This window comes from Microcaecilia unicolor, chromosome 2 (genome assembly GCF_901765095.1).
Source record: "Microcaecilia unicolor chromosome 2, aMicUni1.1, whole genome shotgun sequence".
Classification (NCBI taxonomy): domain Eukaryota; kingdom Metazoa; phylum Chordata; class Amphibia; order Gymnophiona; family Siphonopidae; genus Microcaecilia; species Microcaecilia unicolor.
In genome coordinates this window covers 425,656,864-425,682,757 of record NC_044032.1, presented here as the reverse complement: position 1 = coordinate 425,682,757, position 25,894 = coordinate 425,656,864, and the positions used below count along the sequence as shown (strand labels likewise).

The following is a 25,894-nucleotide window of genomic DNA, read 5'->3' as shown; positions in this document are numbered from 1 at the left end:
GCTTTATTTACTACGGATCTGGCATTAATATAACCTATTTGGATATTTTGGAAGGAGGCTTCCAGGATGGGAAAAGTGACAATTTTAGTGAGAGATCTTTTCTTAGTAGAGGCGGTTTTATTTGAGCGCTCCTTTTGAGTCGATGAATGTTCTCCATGTTTAATAATTCTTCCTTTGGATTGATGGTTATTTATATGGTGAGAAGAAAATTGGCTAAGGTGACTTAGTTGGTCGTGTATGATGGTATTTATACTTTGTCCATTTAGTAGAGTGGATGAAGATTGATAGATCAGTAACAAGGAGTAGGTTATTAAAAGATATTTGATTATTTCCATGTTTAATTGGAGAAGTAAGTTAAGATTTAGTAAATGAGAAAAGTAGAAAAATACTCAGGAGTAGTGCTGAAGCAATTTTGAATTAATGACAGGACCGTAGTACGACAACTGTATTTGGAACAGTTATGCAATTTAAAGATTACAGTGTAAAGTCTTGCCGCTAATTTCCTGACTAGACCACTTGGGCTACAATTTTTAGTGGTATTGTTATTAATTATTGTAGAGGCTCACACTCTTCCATAAGTCTTCTTGTTACAGAGTGGCTATTAGTGCAGCTCTATGTCCTGCCGTCTAGCTCTCGGAGGTTCTGGCTAAACCCCAGCAACACTTTTCGCTTAGGTGATCTCCTTTGTAGGGCATTTACGCTCTTCCTGTTTTCTTTGGTGTTGTCAGGCGTTGCCTCGTGGCGCGCTATGAAGACCAAGGAGCGTGATACCTTCAGATGTGTCATTGGCGAGGAGTGTGAAGTTAAGGCGTTCAATTCGAGTTTCTCCGGTCTAAAAGACAGCGATTCCTCGATCAAGGCCAATTTGGTCCTTTTTAGGTGCTGCCAACGAATAGGTTTACACCTGCCTCCCCCAAGCTCATATAGGATCACCGTTAGCGTTGTTAGGTCAGTGCTGTCAAGAGAAGATGTGGGTCGGTACAGGAATTACAGCACTGGTAGTGAAGAGCAGGTGAGGTGCTGCAATGAGAGAGGATTTAGCCGCTGGATAGTTAAGCTTGTGTTATCCCTCGACCATGTGATAATGACCCAAATAGGATATTAACACTGTTATGAAGTGCAGTATATTGGCTACCTAGAATCTTCATCAGCTGAAATACGGTTGTCTACAATTTAAAGCAAGTAGCAATTATTGGATTTTCACCATCAGCAATGTTGTGAATTATAGTAAATTAGCTGGCTGGAAATTAGGCCAACTAAATGTGGTATTTTGCAATTAAAGCAAACAATTATTAGATATACAAACTCAGCTGTATTTAAGTTCAACTTCAAGATGACTGCTTAGAAATTGCATCAACTAAGAGCAGTTGTCTGCAATTAGATCAAATAAAGATTTTGGATATACAATGTCAGCAAATCAATATTTAAGTTAGGTTTCAAATGAAAACAGCGCAATATTATATCAAGTTAGTGACTCTGATGAAGAGGCAGCAGTGGTAATAACGATTATAGTACAAGTGACACAGTACTATGAAATTGAACCGTCTACTGAAATCATACCAGTGGACCTTGCTGCAATATCAGAACTGCCTTTTAAACAGAAAAGTTCAGACTCTGTCCCACGCGTTAGCACTTTTCTCTTAACGGTTTTGCTTCTGGACCAGCAGTGCTCCAGCCGAGTTTCCTGCACACTCCACCAGCCTCTCACAATGGGTTCCCGCCTCCGCCCTGATCCATGGCGCCAACTCTGCCAGGCCCCAATTCTCCAGCCGTTGCCGACAAACAACCTCACAGAGCCTCCGCGGCTCACTGGTTTCTCCGCCGCTTCTCTCCACCTCACGGCATGTTGCTCATCAAGACCGCTGCAGCCTCTCCTCTACAGTGACCGCTTCCCGTCGCCACAATCCACAACAACTAGCTATTCACCAGTTCCTTCGCTCACCCCTAACTGTACTGTCTCACACCGCTACATCCACTATACAACAGCTGAGCGCAGTTCACCAGATGAACACAAATCAATCAACGCCCTCTTCCCCAGCCCAAAGCCGAAAAGGGTTTCGATTTAGCTCACAATTTTTCAGTAGTAGCCCAAGGTGAGTTACACTCAAGCAAACCAGGTATTTTCCCTATCCCTAGAGGGCTTACAGTTTGTACCTGAGGCAGTGGAGAGTTAAGTGACTTGCCCAAGATCACAAGGAGCAGCAATGGAATTTGAACTGGGCTTCCCTTAGCAGCCAGGTGTTGTAACTACTAGGCTACTTTTCTGTTCAATGTGCTAGTCTCCTAGAAGCTAGGACCATCCTTCCAATTCAGCTCCATCTTCACAGGCTGTCCCTGCATCAACATTAGCCCCACCTTTACTAATGCTTGCCACCAGAGGAGTGGTTCCGAGCCTTGCTACAAGAGGAATTGGGCACATCTTGGCTCGGCATGACCTCTTGGGCCTAAAGAAGGGAAGGGAGTTCCTCTGCAAGCACATCCTGATAATGTGGCAACAAGGGTGTGTGTATTATTCATGATGCTGCCCCAGCCTATCTTGGAGGCCCATTCTCTGCCCGTTCTGTTCATTGACACCAGTTCCTTGCCATGTTGGTGTCAGAAGAAGCAGTGCTCCTTGCAAGCCCATCAGGTGAGAAAGTTCTCATCCAGGACAGGACCTCTGCCTGGGTACTCTCTCCCAGAGTCTGGACATAAGTCCAGTGGACTGTGGCAGGCACAGACTGAGCCTTCTTGTGAGGAGTATTCCACTGAGTCTGACACAGACCACTCTTGGGTGTCGGATGTGCAACCAGAGGGGCTCTCTGAGGAGGATTCTCTTGTTATACCTTTTGACCCCTCCCCACCTCAAAAGATAGAGTCTCCCTTGGAGGAGCTATCCTTGGTCTCGTTTTTTTTTTAGGGAGGTGACTAAAGCCGTTCCATTTAATTTAGAGGTTGAATATCAGCCCAGGGTTGATATGTTGGATGTCGTCTTACCAACATTTTTCCCCAAACCTCATGCTCATCCTGGGAAAAAGCACACTTCATGCCTTGGACTCTGGAGTGGACTAAAGCTCATACAGTCTACCCTGCTTTTTGTTTCTTTTGATCCTAACAGGATGGAAGCAGCCGTTGGTAAACACACTTTATCCAGTTGACTAGCAGAAAGCATCTCTTTCACATGCCCAAGCTGGGCTGACTCTGGAGTGTTATTTTATGGTTCACAATGTCAGAGCCATGGCTCTGTCAGTAACTCAAATGAGATCAGCCTTATCTGAGGAGATTTGCAAAGCTGCAATATGGTCTTCAGTCCATACATTCACATCTTGCTACTGCCTTCAAGTTACAGTTCTGCAGAATTTGTTTGGAGTCGAGAATCCAAATCCACCCTCCTAGGCTCATTTTTTTGTTCTGTTTAGGCTACACTTACACACAAGGAATGTATATAAGTGTAATTGATTGCAGGTCATTCTATTGCCATTATCTGTATCTATTCTAATCCAATTATATACAGTGGTGGAAATAAGTATTTGATCCCTTGCTGATTTTGTAAGTTTGCCCACTGACAAAGACATGAGCAGCCCATAATTGAAGGGTAGGTTATTGGTAGCAGTGAGAGATAGCACATCACAAATTAAATCCGGAAAATCACATTGTGGAAAGTATATGAATTTATTTGCATTCTGCAGAGGGAAATAAGTATTTGATCCCCCACCAACCAGTAAGAGATCTGGCCCCTACAGACCAGGTAGATGCTCCAAATCAACTCGTTACCTGCATGACAGACAGCTGTCGGCAATGGTCACCTGTATGAAAGACACCTGTCCACAGACTCAGTGAATCAGTCAGACTCTAACCTCTACAAAATGGCCAAGAGCAAGGAGCTGTCTAAGGATGTCAGGGACAAGATCATACACCTGCACAAGGCTGGAATGGGCTACAAAACCATCAGTAAGACGCTGGGCGAGAAGGAGACAACTGTTGGTGCCATAGTAAGAAAATGGAAGAAGTACAAAATGACTGTCAATCGACAAAGATCTGGGGCTCCACGCAAAATCTCACCTCGTGGGGTATCCTTGATCATGAGGAAGGTTAGAAATCAGCCTACAACTACAAGGGGGGAACTTGTCAATGATCTCAAGGCAGCTGGGACCACTGTCACCACGAAAACCATTGGTAACACATTACGACATAACGGATTGCAATCCTGCAGTGCCCGCAAGGTCCCCCTGCTCCGGAAGGCACATGTGACGGCCCGTCTGAAGTTTGCCAGTGAACACCTGGATGATGCCGAGAGTGATTGGGAGAAGGTGCTGTGGTCAGATGAGACAAAAATTGAGCTCTTTGGCATGAACTCAACTCGCCGTGTTTGGAGGAAGAGAAATGCTGCCTATGACCCAAAGAACACCGTCCCCACTGTCAAGCATGGAGGTGGAAATGTTATGTTTTGGGGGTGTTTCTCTGCTAAGGGCACAGGACTACTTCACCGCATCAATGGGAGAATGGATGGGGCCATGTACCGTACAATTCTGAGTGACAACCTCCTTCCCTCCGCCAGGGCCTTAAAAATGGGTCGTGGCTGGGTCTTCCAGCACGACAATGACCCAAAACATACAGCCAAGGCAACAAAGGAGTGGCTCAGGAAGAAGCACATTAGGGTCATGGAGTGGCCTAGCCAGTCACCAGACCTTAATCCCATTGAAAACTTATGGAGGGAGCTGAAGCTGCGAGTTGCCAAGCGACAGCCCAGAACTCTTAATGATTTAGAGATGATCTGCAAAGAGGAGTGGACCAAAATTCCTCCTGACATGTGTGCAAACCTCATCATCAACTACAGAAGACGTCTGACCGCTGTGCTTGCCAACAAGGGTTTTGCCACCAAGTATTAGGTCTTGTTTGCCAGAGGGATTAAATACTTATTTCCCTCTGCAGAATGCAAATAAATTCATATACTTTCCACAATGTGATTTTCCGGATTTAATTTGTGATGTGCTATCTCTCACTGTTACCAATAACCTACCCTTCAATTATGGGCTGCTCATGTCTTTGTCAGTGGGCAAACTTACAAAATCAGCAAGGGATCAAATACTTATTTCCACCACTGTATATATATATATTTTTTTTAGATTCAGTGAACAAAACTAGATACAATACTCGCGAGAACAATATAGAAGCATATTGTTGGTTTTATTTATTAGGATTTACTGACCGCCTTTTTGAAGGAATTCACTCAAGGCGTTGTACAGTAAGAATACATCAAACATGAGCAATAGGCAATTAGAGCAGTAAAAATATTCTAACAATAATAATTTTGTTTTCTCTTCCTTTCTAATTTCTTGTATTCTGTTTGCTTTTTTTAGCCACTACTGCACACTGAAGAGTATTTCAACCTGTTGTTCATGATGGCACCTCGATCATTTTCCTGTGAGATAACTCCTAATGTGGAATTACCTAGAATCTGCAAAATTTACCTTCAGATTTTGCTAAACCTTCCAGCTTGAGAGAGCCCAAGCTGATTCATTCTGATTGTTGATGGACAAAGAGAGTTGCATACCTGTAACAGGTATTCCCCATAGACCTTGGAGCAAATTAGACACAATTCTTCCTACCCATCCCCAGAGATTTAAGCTATACATGAGGTACCTCCCATGGGGGTATGCAAGCCCATCTTTTCTATCATTCTATCCTGGTGCCATCAGATAACAGCACTTGTTTATTTGTGTGTCTGAATCCTTTTGTTAAAAGGAAAACAACTTTGCTTTCTTTGGTAACTGGGACACAATAAGGGCAGTTCCACTTGCAAAGCTGTTAAGCATGTTCCATTTGTAAGTTTGCATGCAGAATTCTTGAGGTTGCCTACAAAAATTTTTGAAAACTGTCTTATACTTTCATATACTTTGCCCTTCAATAGTAGACATTTATTAAATTTCACTAAATTTTCAAGGTCATTTCTTGTTTAGTGTAACTTACACATGAAAAGCCAAATACAATGGTGAGCAGATAATTTTGATGATGGCAAAATTGTGCCTGTCATTTTCAAAACAACATATATTTTCCAGTCTGTTAAAGCTCAAGAAGAACTGAGAATGACTCAAGAGGATCTCAAAGAGCAAAAAGAACTTGTGGTAGAGTTGAGGGCTCAGATTGAAAAATGCTCATTAAATATTCAGGAGAAATCAAGAGAACTCCAAGCTGCAATCTTTGAGCAAGAAAAGGTATGCAATTTAATAAAACTGAAGATATCACTAAATAATAGCTGAAAAGTATCCTACTGCTTCTCTTTCCAGTGGTTACCTAAGCTATCAAAATAGTCATTGAAATCTTAGTTTTCTTAAAATGTTAGTTACATTTTTCATATCTCTGAAAAAAAAAAAGCAAATACATTTTAAGAACTAGCTGTATAACAAATATTAAGGCAGGAAGAATATCCCAGTATTTAGTGTTGTCTTTTTGACATTATATCTTTGGGTTTTATTTCTAAGACACTAGACCGTTTTAGAACTGATGGGTTATGCTACCAGCCTGAGCAGAAGGGCCTCTCAGCCTGAACTCCTGCAGGCTTCAGTGCCAAGTACCAAAGCCAAATCGCTACCTCTCTCTTGGTCAGAGCCCAGTGCAAGAACTTCTCCCTGCTACACGTGACCCTTCAAGGGCCTCCAGACAGAGCTGGCCTTTTCAAGTTTTACATACCTTCTCTTCCACAGACACTGTTAGAAAATTGCTGTTTTTTAATTTTAGACCTGTCCCAGAGAATGGTGAAAGATGGAAGAAAGGGGAAGGAGACTAGAGAGATTGAAGGAATAAAGATAGAAAGGAGGAGAAGGGAACTTGGACATCTTCAGGTATTCCTACGTGACAGGCTCCATCACCTATCCTCTGACTGGTCTCAGCACTAGTTCCCCAAATGGTTCCAGGAGTTCAAAATCAAGCAGTCTCCCCCCACAGCATGATATACCAGTTTGCCATCTGCTTTAGACAGAGAATACTGAAGAAGTGAGGCAGCATAGTGTTTGATAAAGGGCAAAACTTACAAGCTTTTATGCTGTCTCCATCTACTGGTAGAGGGACATGGCCTATCTGTTCTGGATTGATCTGATGGGACACAAAGAAAGAAAATTAGCAGATATCAAATTTTACTTTCTATTTGCTTAGATGTTAAGTGTTAGAAGAGGGCTCTTTCAGAAAATGTAAGCACTAATATTTTCATAGTAGCTGAATAAAACAAGAACGTTTTAAAATCAACTCAAACTGAGTTTCTGAAATATTTCTAGTATTGCATCACATTTAAGTGCAGTCAGTCTGCCTGTATAATTTCTATGCAATGTAAAATTTAAGCTTTATAGTATTTGGTTTTGTTTGTCATTCAGGCTAATAGGTACTTGACTTAGCAGCTAAAATCCCTAAAATAAAACAAGAGGGTTATTTGTCTTGCTTGGTGTTCATTACATAGACTTTTTCACAGCACACCTTCTGGACAAGCCAGGAATGGTCACATGCTAGGTGATGTAAATTTTCTACTTTGTCTTAAAGAAATCAAATCCTGAACCATGGCAGTGTCTGTAGCCAAAAGTTTACGTCTTAGTTTTCTGATCCTGAAGGACACACTGATTGGGGAGAGATTGTTTCCTAAATCATTAATCTTGTGTGCCTGTAGTTTATCATACAGTCGCTTAATCTGAGGCGATAAAGCAGCTCCCAAAGCATGTATGGCTTCCCATATTGTTTCTAAAGTGAAAACCTTCAGACTGTTAAAGTAAATCCCCATGGGCCTTCTAGAGTACTCATTGAGATTGTCACAGCATTAGTTTCCAAACAAAGTAGTAGAAACAACTGTTTCCCTGCCCTACCCAGCTTGAACCTCAGCTTCTACACTATCAGCAATTGGAGGGATTGCACACTGCTGCAAATGGGCAGGACAGCACTCACTCTGACGTTGGGTTCTCCTTGTGCCCTATCTCCATGAGAGAATCCCACAGCATTCCTGCAAGGCCACCCATCTGTCTTATAGCTCTGGGAGGGAACGGTGGCACTTGCAACTTTGGCTCCAAGAGATATCAGAGTCCCAAATTTGAATACATCCATCCGTTAGACTATTGTAATATTTCATGAACATGACAAGGAATACACAAGAGAAGCAAGCAATTTCTTATTCTTAGACTTGGGGTTACTGCAGTTAGGTGCTTGGTTGCTTTTAAAATTTCCATGTAAATATATGGTTAAAATATATTCAGCTAAATGTGTGTAATTTCGTATTATTTTTTTGAGCCAACCCAACGCACTTCTTTTGTTTAACAGCAAAAAAAAAAAAAAAAAAGTTTCCTCACCAAATGCCTCTGGATCATAATGGTTTTAACTCGCATAATAAATATTTCCCCGGCATCCCTCTAGACTGGCACAGATAGGTTATGCACTCCTGCCAGCAGATGGAGATTGAGAACACACTGAACTTCAAGATACTTATATGTGGACTGTGCAGTCCCTTGGAATTCAGTCTGTTCTCAGTCTCAGCAGATGGTAGCAGCGGTAAGTCTGTGCAATCCCTTCTCCATATAGTTTTGCTTTTTTTTTTTTAATTCCGCTAACAAGACCTTGCCAAGAGGAGTATTTTGTGGGTTTCTTTCCCATTATTAGCTGGATTTTTTTTTTTTTAGTTCGTGCTTGCTAGACTGGAGATGAGGCCCGTGAGGGTCTCTGTTAACCCCGGGGTGCACACTCAGGCGGCCGGGTCCCCTCCCCCTTCCTCCTCAAGGTGGTCGTTGGTCTACACTTGTTGTTGATCTCAGCTGGCCTCTGCCACGGGTCAGACGAGCAGCCTTGAATTGGATGGGTCTGCCTGCAGCAGTCTGTGCTTCCTTTGGGAGTTCCATTTACAAAAAAAAAAGTACCAGGTCTCCGCTGCAGCGTTTTACTTTCTTCTCTCTTTGTGGTCTCGCGGTGGTAGTTGGGTCAAGCTTGGGGCTGTGCAGTATTCTCATGGATCATGGCAGCTCTGCGCTTGAAGTGCTAGGGGCTGGATGCTGTAAGTGTTTGTTGATTCTGTGCTGAGTGGCAGCACGGGCCAGCTGCTCTTTTAGTGTCAGCGTTTTCGGGGCCGGATCCCATGTGTTTGGCAACGACGGTGGGTACAAGTTCAAATGTGAGTTAGTGGCAGTGGTTCCAGTTTCAGAAGGAACACCACCAATTTAGATTCCTTGCTGGCGCCCAAGCTTCCTCGCATCTCAAACCAGTGGTGTCTGGGGATCCTGCTGTTTCTGCTTCAGTGCTGCTTGGAACCTCAGAGATCGATTCCCCCCCCCCCCCCCCCCCCAGATTTTATGCTGGCTGTATATAGAACTTACTGCCAGTTTAAGGAGTCAGCTTAAGAGGATTCTCTCCCATGGGGTCCCCCACTTCAGTTTCAGAGTCTTCCTGCCAAGCTTCAGGTGGATTGGGACCTGGAGGAGGCAGGGTCATATCGTTCTGATGAGGAGGAGGATTGGATCATGGACAAGGCTCCAGACCAGGAGCTGGTCTCTTGGGGATCCTTGGTCAGAATAGGTGCTTCCTGGGGAGAATTTGTCTGTAGTGTGTATCTGTCAGCATGATGAGCTGCAGAAGCTGACTTCTCAGGTGTCAGTACTTTTAAAGTTTAAGGACACCCCTAAAGAAGCTCCCAGAATGATGGTTCCTCTGCTGAAAGGGTAAGTCGTCCAAGTTTTTTCCTATACACCATGACATTTGGGAAGTTATTCAGTCTCCATGGAAGGCTCCGGATGCCCCTTCCATGTGGACCGGCCATTCCGGAGATGGACCTGGAGGTGGTTTCCACTGTGACTAAAAAGAATACGGTTCTGGTGGACAGTGGTCCATATTCTCAGGACTGGTGCCTGGAGGCTTTGCTCAAGCAAAATTTTGATGTTGTGGCTCTGGTGGTACAAGTGGCCATTTGTGACGGTTTAATGGTTTTAGTATGCTTTTGCTGGGCTGAGCACCTGCTGGATTGGGGCTCCGATGACTGGGCCCTGGTGGATTGGGAGGTCGCCAAAATAGAGAATGGGGTCTTCTTTGTTGAATACCCTTTATGATCTTCTGCAGTCCTCTGCTAAGTCTATGGTCCATAGTGTGACTGCGAGGCAGATGCTGTGGTTGCGAGGTTAGTCGGCCAATGTGACTTCCAAATCTAAGCTTAGTAAGTTTCCCTTTAAGGGTTCTGTCCTTTTTGATGAGGAGTTGGACAAGTTGGTTAATAGTTTGTGGGAGACTAAAGTTCCACATCTGCCGGAGGATATGCCTCAGAACAGGTGCTAGGGGGTCTTCTGTATCTGCATTTGTGAGGAATAGGTTTTGTGACACTCATTGTTATGAGCCCAGTCGAGGTGGTAGTGGTCAGCGGCACTCTCGTTTCATCCAGTGGGCTCAGTCCCTTTGTGGGGGGCGTAGAGTGGGCTGAGGTTCCAGCTCCTTAGTTGCCCTTGGTCGCTCATCCCAATGAAAGTGTTTGGGTCCAACCTTTGGTTCCGGTAGGTGCCCGGTTTGAGAGAGTTTTACCAGAGGTAAACCCAGATTACTGAGGACCAGTGGGTCCTAGAGGTTCAGGAAAGTTATGCGTTAGTATTTGCTCTTCCTTTGGCGGACGCATTTGTAGTGTCTCCCTGTTGAGCCAGATGGAAGTTACCCTTCGCCAGCTGATAGTGCTTCGAGTGGAAATTCTGGTTCTGGCAGCCAAGGAAGATTAGGACCATTACTCTATTTCATGGTTCCCAAGAAGGAGGGTTTCTTTCCACCCATTTTGGACCTGAGCGGCATGAACGGGGTGTTGAAGTCTCCTCGTTTCACATGGAGACCCTGCAGTCAGTCATTGTGGTGGTTGAGCCATGGGAATTTCTTACAGCTCTGGATCTCAACCAAGCTTATCTGCACATTCTCACCAAGCGGTTCCTTTGCATCGCCATTTTGGGGAGGCATTATCAGTTTTGTGCACTCCCTTTTAGGCTGGCCACAACGCCCCCCCCCCCCCCCCCCCCCCCCCCACATACACACACACACACTTTTTCCAAAGTGATGGTGGTAGTGGCGGCGGTTGCATTGCGAGGGAAGAGATCCTAGTGCACTCTTACCTGGACAAATGGCTCATTTGTGCAAAGTCCTGTCAGGAGGGTGTCCATGTTACGGCCAGGGTAATTCAGGTCCTTCAGGAATTGGGCTGGGTGGTCAACCTATCCAAACGTCATTTGGAGCCTTCACAGTCGGAGTATCTGGGGGTCCGTTTCAACATGAGGCAGGACAGAGTTTTTCTGACTGCCATGCACATTTAGAAGCTGCTGGCCCAGATCAGGACTCCTCTTGCCTGGGACTATCTTCAAGTGTGCAAGTCCATGGTGGCAGCTTTGGATGTGGCTCCGTGAGCCAGGGCTTCCATGTGTCCTTTTCAGGTGGTTCTTTCATGGTTGTCTCCCCAGTTGAGATTTTTATGTCATGTTGCCTCTGCATGGCCTGGCGAAGGCCAGTTTCTGCTGGTGGGTGGTCAGCACCCATTTATCAAAGGGGGTCGGCCTGTAGACACTGGTTTGGCTGTTTCTGACGGCAGATGCCAGTCTGTTCGGTTGGGGAACATTATGTGAGGAGTAAGTGAGGCAGGGCCAATGGTCAGATGAGGAAACCAGCTGGTCGTTCAGTGTGTTGGGGATTCGTTTGATTCAGCTGGCGCTGTTGGTATTTCAGGACTCTCTCTTCAGACGGGCCTTCTGGGTATTCTCACCAACACCACGGCTGTGGCGTACATGAATCATCAGAGGGGCACGATGAGTCCTTTGGTAGCTCAGGAGGTTGCGCAGATTTTTGCTTGGACGGAAGGTCGCCTGGAGGCTCACATCGCTGGAGTGGACAATGTCCAGGCAGACTTTTTCAGTCAATCTTGTGGATCCTAGAGAATGGAGTCTCAGTCCATCCATCTTCAATCTTGTGCACAGGTGGGGGGTCCCAGTGATGGATTTCATGGTGACCTATCGCAACCCCAGTTTATGGACTTGAAGTTACCTGGGCCTTATTGTTTGTATTTATTTTTGTTTTTCTTGATGACAAATTAACTATGTGTTTTTCCGTATAAATAGAGACAGTTAGCAATAGCCTTGCCTCAATCTGCAGGCTTTCCGCACAAATGAGTCACAAGCCCTGAAGGTAAAACTTCCTGAGGTTCAGAGGGGAAACCCTTCAACACGCCTTTCTGCTTGACCATGATTAATAAAGTTCAAAAGAGGTCCTGTGCAAGAGAACCATAACAGCTGCCATCTTGAATCCCCCTGTATGAAATCAGCAATAAAATTGGCAAAAACACTTAGGTAAATCTGGTCAAAAAAACAGGTCTTTATAAGTTTTCCTATGCTATAAAAGGAAAGAGAACTTCATTGTCTTGGCACAGAGCATTTGAAACACCTGTTTCATAAATACTTACCTACATTTCTGGGTAACCTAGAGCTAATAAGTGCCTGTTCACCAACACACAGGTGGTAATATGTTGTGGCTAGATCTGAATACCAAAGCAAAAACAATATTAAGATTTAAAAAAAAAGAGAAAGAAATGGCACACAATCACCATTGTTACAATATAAATTTAGGTGAACTTTTATGTTTGCTCCAGGTTGAAAGCAATTGAATTGAATGGGCTTCCTCTCATTTGCTGTGCAAGAATAGTTAGCACAGCTTTGTAAAAGAGACCCTTAATGTACAAAGCAAGCAGTTTTTAAAATTGAATTTTAGACTCTACAGGTAATTGCTAAAGCAGTTTTATTAATCATGTGAAATTGTCAGATTTTCTTTCTTCCCTATTGCCAGCTTTGCTGCTGTACTTGTTTTTTAATGTATTTTTTGGTTGCCCTTAATGTAGGGACCCTTTTACTAAGTTGCTTTCTTAATGTAGGGACCCTTTTACTAAGTTGCTTTAGGTGCAGCTTATGGATACCACAGGACATGCTCAGGCATTCTGCGGTAACTGTCAAATTAGCTCATGCTTAATTTTTAAATATTATTTTTTAGGGGGCGTGTCAGGGCAGAATGAGCATTCCTGCACTAAACTGCACATCTGCATTACCACACAGGAGTACCACATGAGCCCTTACTGCCTACAAAATGGGTAACAGTAAATGCTCCTATGGTAACTTTTTTTAATGACCATTAATTCAAAATAAAAATAGAAAATGAGTTATTTTACAGCTCTAGTAAAAGTGCCTTGGTATGTGGGAAATATCGCACAAGGATGCGCTAAGAGCACTTCTTACTGCAGCTTAGTAAAAGGATTCTGTAGCATGTTATAATCTAAACGAGTTAAAAATCGGATTTTTCATCTCCAAATATGTCCACAATTGATCTGGTGCACAACATGGTTAGTTTTTTATCTAATTATATACAGTGCACTCCATTTAAGTGCACATCGGATAAGCGCATGCTCTGTTTAACTGCATGCTGTACTTCGGTCCCGTTTTTGGCGCCATCAGTTTCTATGGGGACAAACTTCAGTTTAACACACCACTGATAAGTGTAAGATTTGATTATATGCATGGTTTAAGACCGCTCCTCTGCAGGAAAGACTCTACATAAGCGCGCGCACTGAATATGGAAGCCAATTGGCGTATGACAACCAACGAGATTTCAAATTTACCGCCCCTTTAACTGCCACAGGCAGAATAAGCAAAAGAATGTTGTTAGAGTGTACACTGGGGTCGTCACGCAACTGTAAGATTTTAACACTGGCTGAATGAATAGAAGTTCTTATAAAATTAGAAAACAAAGTCAAGCATCTATTGCTAAAGAATATAGTGTCAATCCCAGTCAAATTTCACGTATCTTGAAGCAGAAAGACCAGCTTCTGGAAGACTGGCAAAACAATACAAATCCACAACAGAAATGAAAACGGGTAGGAAAAGCTGAGGATGTAGAAGATGCTCTTCTTCGGTGGTTTTCTCAAGTCAGGAGCAAACAGTTTCCAGTTAGTGGTCCACTGCTTATGGAGAAAGCTAATCAGCTAGCTGAAAGTCTTGGACTAACTGAATTCAAAGCAACTGTTGGATGGTTGGAAAGATGGAAGGCGAGGAACAACATAAAATTCAAGAAACAGCATGGTGAAAAACAAGATGCTGATGACTTTGGTGCTGAAAATTGAGTTGTTTCAGTTCTTCCTACCATCTTGAACGAGTTTGCACCTCGTGACATTTTCAATGCTGACGAAAACGGTCTCTACTGGCAAGTGATTCCTGATGGAACACTTGCATTCAAACAAGCTGAAACTTCAGGAGGTAAAACGTCAACGGACCGACTGACGATCCTCCTTTTCTGCAATATGCCTGGGAGTGAGAAGTTGGAACAACTCGTCCTTGGAAAGAGCAAACAACCCCGTTGCCTCAAGAAAGTTAAGCGACTTCCTGTGTCATACGAGGCTAACGCAAATTCATGGATGACTGGGGAAATTTGGAAGCAGTGGCTAAAGAAGTTAGACACTAGAACGCAGGCACAAAAGCGTCAGATTTTGTTGCTTTGTGATAATTGTGCTGCACACAGGGATGATGTCAGGCTGTCTAACGTCAAGGTGGTCTTTCTGCTACCAAACACTACCTCTCGGATCCAACTTATGGATCAGGGCATAATAGCCAATTTCAAACAACATTATCGGGTTCTTGTGCTACATCGTCTGATGAGCGTTATGGATGGCCAGACTGTCAAGGATAAATGTGCTGTTGAACTGGCTCGTAATCTATCACTGTTGGATTCCCTACATATGCAGAAAGAAGCCTGGAATCATGTTACACAGGCAACCATTGTGAACTGCTATAAGCGGGCAAGCTTTAAGGATGTGGAGAGGGACAAAACAGATGCAGCTGTTGCAATCGCGTCAGATGAACAGGCTATTGACATCCCAGCCGGTGTTACTGAAGTTTCATCACTACGTAGCTGTTGATTACGATCTACAAACAGCTGAAGACAGCACTGATGTCGAGATATGCGCCTACACGCAGGCAACAGCTGATGATGAAATGAGCAGCAAGGCACATGCTGACGAAATTCAACAACCTCCTGTCACTTTTTCAAGAGCGCTGGAGAGTCTCAACACCGTGCAGGCCTAGCTGGAGGCCACTGGATGTCAGTGATGTGACAGTTTTTACCATCTGGCAGACGTAGTCTGGAACTCACAGACACAATAGTGTACAAAAAGGACTATAACTGATTACTTCAAGTAAACCTAATGTCAGTTAACGGAGACTGTATAACGTCAGTTAACGGAGACTGTATACTGTACGTGTAATAAGCAGTACTGTACATATGTTTATCAGATGTCAAGCTTCTTTTGGTCACAAAGGTTAAGTGCACGCTCCGGTTAACTGCATGTATTTCTTTGGTCCCAGGCCCTTGCACTTAAGCGGATTGTACTGTACTAATGTCATAGGCTGGTGCTCCATGTTTCATCCTGAAGTGGTGTCAGATTTCCTTCTTAGTCAACTGTTTTTGCAGCATTTTTTTTTACTGAGGGGCCCTTTTACTAAAGGGTTGCCACACAGCAACCCGGAACTACCACCAGCACACTGCATGGTTACCGCAGAGCCCTATCGCCACCTAAGTGAGTGGTGGTAACTGCTCCCCCCACATGGCCACGCAATAAGAATAATCTTACCGCATGGCCATGTCTTTTTTTAGGAGCTTTTTATCCACTGCGGTAAAAAGGCCCCCGGCGAGTGGCAAAAAAGGCCCCCGCAGCTACCTCAGGGCTCTTTAGTTGCAGTTTGGTAAAAGGACCCCAAAGCCTCTCGTCCATGAATGTGAAAAAGCACTTCATACCCTGGATGGTATAAGCATTGCTTTCTACCTGGAGCAAACATAAAAGTTCACCTAAATATATATTGTAACACCAGTAGACCTGGGAGAATGGTGATAATGCGCCATTTCTTTCTCTCTCTCTCTCTCTCTCTCTCTCTCTCTCTTTTTTTTATCTTAATATTGTTTTTGTTTTGACATTATAATCTAGCCACAAATAGAAAAAAAATACTAAATATGTGCAATTACATATCCGTTTGGCAAGAATTCATATAGGTGCTTATACTTTTTAAAACATTTTTTTCAGTTTGTTAAAGCTCAGGAAGAACTGAAGTTGGCTCAAGAGGATCTCAAAGAGCAAAAACAACTTGTGGCACAGTTGAGGGCTCAGTCTGGAGAATATTCAATAAACATTCAGGAGAAAACGCGAGAGCTCCAAGCAGCAACCTCTGAGCAAGAAAAGGTATGCAGTCTAATAAAACTATAAGACACTGAAGATATTGTCAAGTATTTAAAGCTGATTCCTGCAACTTCTTTTTCCAGGGGTTACATAACAATCAAAATATTGTCATTGAATTTTTTTGGGGGGGGGGGGGGGGGGGGGGGGGTAAATACATTTTTGTTGCAGTTTTAAATGCATATTAAGAATTAGTTCTACAATAAAATATCTGCCACAATAATTATCTAAGAAACACTTGGTGCAAGATGAGAAATGATAGGCCTATATTCAGATGGTTATACCTCCACTGGCAGCTGGTGAAGGAATAAGTTCAGTATCCAAGGGTTTTCAGCCCTTTTATAGGTAGCATCAGGCTGACAATCTGAATTGCTGCCCTGCCAATGCTACATTCAATAAGCATTCATCAGTCCCACCAGAATCCTAGAAGAATCTATTGGATGGGTAGATCTTTGATTTACCCTTCCTTTTGATCCTCAATCTTTCAACAAAAAAAGAAAATAGATTGCTCCAACTCACCTGCATCATATGGTCCATAAATAGTTGTATATATGCCAAATGCCATCTTGCTCCGTGCTCCAGTATATACCATTTCAAATTGTTTAACAGATTGTTTCTTTCTCTCATGTCCAGGCATACCTGACCTTAGAAAGGCATGTCAAAGTTCATGGTTTTAATGACATGGTGGTGCCAATTCGCTCATCTAAAGTCTACCTTCACTGAGGTCTACGATTTTGTGATGTGATATGTAGTCTACACATTCATGTCATTGTTTTTTGGACTAGCCTCCCATGCTTTACCTGTGCATGCTTTATAGTTTTCAGACTTGAACTCAGCTAAATCACTCCTAGGGCTCAATTTTTGGTCATCTTGCCTACATATAAAAAAGAGAGAGAAAATCTATATATATCTATATTTAGAACAGTCTTTCCAACCAAAAATATTGCACACTTTTGTTTTTGTGCCTCATTTTTTTTTGTTAAAGGTTATTCTAATCTAGGATATCTACTTGTATAACGGGGATAAACTGCTTATCTTGAAGAGAAATTGCTTTCCTTTAATTGCTGTTTTGAAGACAGTAGTTCAGTCATATTACTACTATTTAGCATTTTTATAGGCATTATCGTAATCAAATATATATAATAGAACTGAAAGAAGATGCAGAGCTGCAGCAGTATAGGAACCACCCTTCATGAACTACCTACCCATAGAGCTTTTAAATACTGTGTAGTAGCTGTGCCTGATCCACTTGTATAAATGAACTTCTGTGTTCAGAGAATGCCTGGTGTCAGTGAAAAAAACAGGGTCATTTACTAATGGTTAGCATGCACAGTCCACCACCAGGCCCATTTTATTTCTATGGGCTCTGTAGCAGATCACACACTAATGCTGCTATCACATGCTAACCAGTAATAAATGACTCCTGTTATGGTGGTTGTGTTTGTCTGTTTTGTTATAAATAGCACATATTTTGTGTCAAGTGTTTTCCTTATTCTATGTTCTCCAGAATTGTGAGGTGCAGTTAAGATGTTTAAAAATATTCAATTCCTTTTCCTCCTAGACCAGTCTAAACTAGTGGGTGTGCTTCCCAATCAGCAGGTGGAGATAGAGAATATTGAACTTAAGTGAGGGCATTGCCACTTTAAGGATTGATGCAGTCTTGTAACTCTCCAGTATTCTCTGCCTCCAGCAGGTGGTTGCACTTTGGCTGGATTGATGCAACAATGTGGCCTTGTTCTCAGAGGTTTGGGTCTCAGCCCATGTCCCTGGAGTCAAAGAACCTCCACCTAACTGAGTTATGGTTCTTTACCAGGGCTGGGCTATGGTCCTCCCCTGGTGGGCTTGGAGCCTGGTGACATGTCCAATGGGATCTCGGCCAGTAGAGAAGGGGGTAACCTTTACAGAGACCCTCCTGGGTTGGTGTGTAGGTTTGTCCATGTGCCCTCTGACTCCCTCCTTCCTAAATAGCTGTTCCTCCCTTCCCCTTCTATGTAGGAGCTCAAGGAGATGGGGGACAGGCTGGGGCATGTCATGGACTAGCCTGGGCAGGAAGAGACAGTGTGCTGTCAGTTGTGCAGCCTACTGGACCACGACTGGCAAACCGCTGTGCAATTCAGCTACTGATCTTTTCCTCCACCATCAATGGAGAAGCAGAGAAATAGCTGGCAGTCAGGACAGATGAATTTCCGGAGGGTGGCCAATACCCGGAAGGGGTTCTTGGTCTAGTGGTGGCTTCAGATGTTTTTCCCATTGGCATCACTAAAGGAGGGGGTGTTCCCAGAAGCATAGGGATCTGTGGAAGGAGCTATAGAAGGACTCTTCAGGGGGGGCCTGTCAGCTTTTCTGTCCTATAGGTGCCAGCATCTGGGGGGACTGGAAGAGACCCAGAGGCAGCATCCAGGCTGAACCCTGAACTTGTAGCTCAGTGGCTGAAATCATCTTCTGTATTTGACATACAAGGATGAGTGGCTCTTGGGGGGGGGGGGGGGCAATGAGAATATTGCCTCTCCCTCTGAGGAAGGGGAGGTTTTGCCTTCCAGCGAGTACCCAGTCATTCACCTTTTTAGGAGGAAGTAGCTGCCAACCCTCATCTCCCAGATAATGTCCTCCCAGAAGATGGTGGAAGTGCTGGTGGATGGGGACCCATTTGTGGAGATTCTGAGGGTTCTGAGATCCTTTCTCCACCATAGATTCGTATGTAGAATGATGCTGGAGATGTGGGAAAACCTGAATATGGTGCTCAGAAGGCTCCAAGATCATGAGGAGATTGTTCTACCACTGGAGGATTTGCACCAGCTTTTTAAGCTTCCTAAGATGAATGTTTGCTTGACCATGGTCACGAAGAAGACAGTCATCCCAGTAGAGGGTGATGTCGTCTTCAAGGATATTTAAAACAAGAGTAGAGCTGCTCCTCAAGCAGGCATTCTTGCCTCTGCTTTGGGGGACTCGGGCTGTGATATGTACAGATTGTGGCCCCGTACCCTTCTTCATAGGGTCCAACAGCTCCTACATTCACTGGGTGTGTCCCATGTAGAATCGAGAGCTGCCATTGTGGCAGATGGTATGCTATGACTTCATCCACACATACGCTAGATCAGAGGCCTTGAGGGCGGTTATGCGGTAAACACTTGCTCCAGAATTGGTCACAGATTTGGTCTCATAACTGAAGCTCAATGGGCTCCTTTTCAGAGGCACGCTCCTCTGAGATGGATTTGAAGTCACTGATTAAGGACAAAGACAAAGCTATGCCACAGAGGCTCCTGAAGACTGCACAAAGGCAGAACTTCATTGAACAAGTTGTGTCAGAGATTAGAGATGTTCCTGATCTGGCAGGCAGCCCTCAACCTCTTCAGGTAACACAGGCATTTTAGAGATCATAGCCCTTTTGGAGGGGCCTTCAAGGTAAGGGTTGGGTGGCTCCTTGGGTTCTAGAGGTAAAAATTCCCAGTGATTGTCAGCAGGGTCATTCTGAGGAGCCACAGCAGGTAGGCAGTCTCTTTTTCTTGAAATGGGCCTTTATTACATCAGACCGCTGTGTTATTAAGGTGGTAAAGCACAGATACACATTTGCAGAGTGTCTTTCAGACCCTTTTGTGGTTTTCACTGTAGTTTGAACACCAAAAAGAAGGTTGTGGTCATAACTGTAGACAAGGTGTGGAAATGTGGGGCAGTCGTGTCAGTCCCCCCTACAAAGTGAGGCCACAAATAGTACTCCATCTACTTTTTTGGACCCCAAGGAAGGGGGCAGGGGGTCTCTTCACCTGAATCTGGACGAGTGTCAGTATTGCATTTTGGGTACCAAGGTTTTGCATGAAAACTTCTGTGTTCAAGGAAGAGGAGTTCTCGCCTCCATGGACCTTGCTAAGCTTATTTCTACATCACTATTTGGCTGGACTACTAACATCGAGCGGAGGAGTGGCCTAGTGGTTAGGGTGGTGGACTTTGGTCCTGGGGAACTGAGGAACTGAGTTAAATTCCCACTTCAGGCACAGGCAGCTCCTTGTGACTCTGGGCAAGTCACTTAACCCTCCATTGCCCCATGTAAGCCGCATTGAGCCTGCCATGAGTGGGAAAGCGCGGGGTACAAATGTAATAAAAAATAAAATAAATTTCCTCATTTTGGGGCTGAGTGAGCATTTCTAATTCAGAGTATTGCCTTTTGAGTTGGCAATGTCCCCCAGAATGCTTTCAAAAGTTATGGTGATAGTGCAGTGTTCCTTTGTATAAAAAGGATGCAGATCCACCCCTATTTGGACAACTGGCCAATCCAGGTTAATTCAGAGGGCAAGACCAGGAAGGCCCTGGACTGAGTGACCAAGGTGCTGAGGAGGCTAGTGCCTGGGTGATCAGTTATTCCAGAAGCACGCTTGTTCTCTCCCAGTTCTTGGAATACCTTGGAGCATGGTTTAGTAATGGAAGTGGCAAAGTGTTAATGACCTCCATACCCTGGTCCATAGTCTTGATCTCAGCTGCAGGAATTTTAGCACAGACAGCACCAAGGGCCTGGGATAGTCTGAAGTTATTAGGGTCCATGGCAGTGACCCTGGATCTAGTGCTCAAGTCATAGTCCCACATGTGCCCACTACAGCAGTCTCTCTTTTTTTTTTTTTTCCATGTGGTCCCCACAACTCAGGAGTACAAGAAGACTATAGCTGCAGCTGGAAGCATTTTATTTATTACATTTGTACCCCGCGCTTTCCCACACATAGCAGGCTCAATGCGGCTTACATAGTAACAAGTAAAAAGAATTACAAAGTCTTGAAGATTATTACAAATTGTAGTAAACGTATTACTAATGGGGTTAATAAGTAAATTGAGCATAGGAGGGATTGAGTGTAGAAGGGAATGAAAATGGGGAGGGTAAGGCGTAGGAAGGATGGGGAGGAACAGATAGGGGGTGAGCATAAGGAGAATGGGAGAGACATGGTTTAATGTATAACAATCGTCGGGACAGAATCATGTGGGTGGGCTTTATTTAAGTTGGATCATTGGGGTAGGCTTTCTTGAAGAGATGGGTCTTCAACGCTTTTCTGAAGGGCAGATGGCCGTTGATTGTTCGGATGGGTCTTGGTAGAGCGTTCCAAAGCTGGCTACCCAAAAAGGAAAAATTGAATGCATAGGAGGATCTGTACTTAATACCTTTGCAGTTGGGAAGGTGTAAATTGGCGTAAGTACGGGAAGACGTCGAACTGTTTCTGGTTGGGATACAATAAAAATCAATGGCCATACTGGTGAATTGGTCTACCCCCTCCTTTGTTTTGTTTATTGTGTTTTGCCTTGTTGGCAGGGGGTCACGTCTGCTATTTTTGTCATTTGATTACTAGAGTGGTGACAATGCCCTCAGTATATACACAGGGGTTTGCTGCTTGAGCCCCCTCCTTGGGTGGTGCTTACAATAGATGCCAGTCTCTACTGGAAAGCCCATTGTCAAAACTAGATGGTTCAAGTGAATTGCATGCAGGAGGAGGCCTCCTGGTCCATCAACAAACAAAGCTTGAGCACTAAAACGTATTGTCACCTCCCGGCAGTTGCAAACGGTCAACACCCTTACTGCTATTAGACTAACGTGACTAACACGGTGTACATCAACAGACAGAGTGAAATCAAGAGTGCATTAGTAGCTATGGGAATTGCCCCTCTGTTTCAGTTTGTAGAGAAACATCAGCCATCTCTGGTGCATATATATTGCAGGCATACAGAATATGGAGGTGGATTTCCTCGGTCAGAACACCCTGGACCTGAGAGAGGGGGGAGCTGGGAGATTGGGCCTTCCAAATGATGGTGAATTGCTGGGGTGTGCTGGTATTTGATCTTGTGGCTTTTCGGCACAGTGCCTGAGCTTCCAAGTTCTTCAGTCACAGGAAAGAGCCAGGGGTCCTTGGGCATTAATATGTTACTTCAACCAATCTATGGAAAACAGATTGGTTGAAGTAACATATCAATGTCCAAGGACCCCTGCTCCTTCCTGTGACTGAAGAACTTGAAAGCTCTGGCATTGTGCACAGAATTACCAGCCATCACTTTTGAGTGATTGTGGTAGTGTCTTACTGGCTCCGGCAGCCCTGATATGCTGATCTCGTGAATCTAGTGGATAGAGTTTCTGAAGCAAGAGCCTGTATCTATGGAAGATCAGATCCTTTCTAGTTCATGGCCTAGCCCTTGAGAGGTGCAAGCTAACACAGAAAACTTTTGCGCCTGTGGTGATTATTACACTCCTGAAGAGATGGAAGGTGTAGATACACAGAAAAAGAGGGAGATTGAAAACTTCAATAAATTAAATCTGGATAGAGGCCAAAAAATAAATTGAAAGCTGAAAGGGAGAAGAGGAAAATGACAAGGATTAGACGATGGAGGAAAGCAGAAATCAGAGCTCAGACAACCACAATTAGAAAAATAAAATGACCGGTCAACAAATGTAGAAAGTCATTTTATTTTCTATTTTATGATTAGAATGTCCATTTCAAAATCTCTGCTGATCGGAGCTCGGGGGCACTCGGTTGAAATTTGTTCATCTTAAGAGGATGGGTACTTGACTTGAAGTTGAGAAACACTGCTCTACAGCTCAGTGAACTGAGGAAGCAATAATTTCAGCACATCTATTGCAGAAAAGGGAGGCACCAGCGGTGCTTAAAGCATGGTCAGCAAGAGCTTAGGTGACTTCCTGGGTGGAGGCTCAGGTGATAGGAATCTGTAGAGCAGTGAGTGTGTTCACTGCAGTCATTTGTGAAGAACTACAGGTTGGACTTGCAAGCTAAGGAGGACTGTACATATGGGCACATGGTCATTGAGGGAGCATTGTGTCCCCCACCAGGACAGTAAAACTTGGGTACATCCTACTAGCCTGGACTGGTCTAGCAGGAGGAAAAGGAAGATGAAATGTGTTCCTACCTGATGATTTCCTTTCCTTAAGTCATGCTGCACCAGTCCAGGACCCTCCTAGAGGAAATAGCTATTCTGCTGTCACGGTTCTTCCTGTATTGCACACTGGAGTTCTTACAGATCTCATTTTGTATTAAAAAATATATATATATTGTTGCCCTGTGCCAAGAGGAAGTTTTCTTGCAAGTCAATTTTTGTTGTATTTTTTTGGTTTAGGTTGTGCAGGGTAGTCACATCAGCTTGGTAAAGAACATACTGGAGAGAGGTACAGGAGTGCACCAATCCTTAATGGTGAGGTCACTGAAGTTCATTGGTCTCTACCTTCATCTGCTGGTTGGGGAGCACAACCCACTGGTGTAGCAGGACTTAAGGAAAGGAAATTATCAGGTTGAAATAAATTTCGCCATGTGTGCTTTGCCTATAATTTCCTAAAATAACATCAAAACTTATAAAGTAGAGCCTATTAAAGATAAAGCTATATGTAAATATGACACCTACTTTTACGTTTTAAAACTAAGCTGTGAGGTCTTGTCAGTGATGGATTTTTCATTATACTATTTTATCTTAATTTTCAGCTGTCATCTTTACTGCAAGAACTTAATCAGAAAATTGCAGCACAGGAAGAACATTTCCTTGATGAGAGAGAAGAATGTGATCAATCTCAGAAGAAGTTATCTGTGGAGGTGGAACAGCTTCAGGAGCTACTAAAATCCAACCAATCCTTACTAGATAAAGCAGATGGAGAGAAACTTGAGGTTATGCAGAAACTTCAAGATGTTCAAGAAACCCTAAATACTGTAACCCAAGCAAAAGATGAGCTTCAACAGATGGTAGAGAGACTCCAAGCAGAGAGGAACCAACTGTCAGAGGATTTAGAGAAGAACACTGATCAAGTGAGTGATTGTTGTCTTCTTGGATGTGTTGTTAAGTAAGCATAGGTACATGGAGTTTAGAAATGGCAAGTATTAAAGCAGGGCCAGTCTCATAGTATGAGCTACAAGGTTATGGGATCTTACAGCTTATACTGCAAGATTGTGCCTACACAGAAGAGGAACAGCAATATTGTTCCCCTTTCTGCTAAATGGCAATGGCAGCTGTACCACCGGGGTAAGCATTGGGGTAGGGCCTCTTGGGGGGGGGGGGTGCAGAACCAGGAGAGAAGGGAATTTAAATTACCTGCCTTCTGCTGCCCCCCCCCCCCCCCCCCCGAATCTTGGTGCTGCAGGAGACTGCCTAATTTGCCTACAACTAATTTGCCTAAACTTGAGTTAGGTTTCTCATGTCTTTAGTTTTATTTATATGTGGCACTCTTACATCAGTGTCTGTGTGTCATTCAGCTAACTTTTTCCAAAACTGGGTCATTTAATTTCACTTTGGCCATTTTTTTTTTTTTTTACAATATCAAAGGAAAAATGACCAGTGATATCAAGAGAAATGCACCTGATGTTAGTGACTCCAATATATAGGCATGCTGTCTGGGTAGGGAACAATGTATCTGGTTTCAGCTCCTGGCAGAGCATGACTGCCAGACATTTTCTGCCCCCCCCCCCCCCCCCCCCGAATCTTGGTGCTGCAGGAGACTGCCTAATTTGCCTATAAGCACTGGTCCTGATATCAAAACATGTCAGCGATTGACATGTTAATCTTACTTATGATTTCAGTATGGGTGGAATTGTTCTGGACAGTTGATAGAAGCCCTGTATGGAACGTAAAGGAACATGCAAATGTGCAAGACTGAATGAAAAGAGCATGTAGATGTCTTCTGCAAGCCTCAATCTAATGTCACAACTAAGAAATACAATAGACTACTTTTAGATTAAATTAAAAGAAACCATCTTAAGAAATTGATTCTCATGTGAAAAAAACATAAATAGTAGTCTTTCTATTCGATTCTGTGATTTCTATTCCGCTTTTCATTTGCGATTCGAAGCAGATCACAGAGCAAAGAGATATCCCAAATGGATAGAATTACATTAAAATCAATATTGCAATCTTAATAAAAAAAATATGTCCATCTAAGTAATTTTTATAAAATATAACATTAAGAAGCAAACAAGTTTTTTTAAGACCTTTTGAAAAGAACTGTAAGGAGTAGTTAAGCGAACTGTTGTAGGTAGACTGTTCCATATTTTTGTGCCTTGGAAGGCAAAAGAATATTCCCATACTTCAGTTGTATGTTTTTTTTACAGAAGGAACATCGAGAGACAAATTTTTAGAACTCCTTAGTTGCCCTCTATGACTTGGGAATATAAGCAAGTTTCCTACTATAGCTGAATTAGGGCCTTAAACACATTTATAGGGCAAACAGGCTTATCTATTTTTAATGAAAGTTTAAACGTAATACAACAAACTTAAAGAACCCCCTCCCCCTCTCAACAATTGTATCAATCCCCAAACCTATACAGGAAAATAGCTAATCACAAACTGTCACTCTTCAGTACAGGGTTCACACCGCCAGTTCCAAGTAACTCCTTCTCCCTCAACCCCTCCCCCCTTACCCCCCCCCCCCCCTCTCGTGTCTAGTATTTAGCTAATAGAACAAAACTGTTAGCTTGTGAGTAAGACAAACTCCCAATTCTAAGAGGTCATATCTCTCTCAAGACGGAGCAAGCAAGCTCTCAAGCCAGCTAATATATGCCTCCTATGTCTTATGGAATCGCGTTAATCTATTTCTGTGAAGGGCAGTGAACTTAGACATAAGGTACACAGAATTTACTTTGCTCTGGACCTGAAGAAGTGCAGGGGGCTCTTGCTGCTTCCAGGCTTTCGCCAGTAATAGGCGACCTGCCATGAATATATGGT

The 25,894-nt window shown here is 43.6% G+C and overlaps 1 protein-coding gene across 1 annotated transcript in view; it reads left to right on the top strand.

Annotated features, from left to right (window-relative positions):
- Positions 1–25,894, top strand: part of CENPE (centromere protein E) — a 466,760-nt gene that overhangs the window by 294,454 nt on the left and 146,412 nt on the right. The window contains 3 exon segments of the mRNA XM_030192156.1: positions 6,039–6,194; positions 16,064–16,219; positions 23,668–23,985. Of these exon segments, the coding sequence (XP_030048016.1) occupies positions 6,039–6,194; positions 16,064–16,219; positions 23,668–23,985 (630 nt within the window).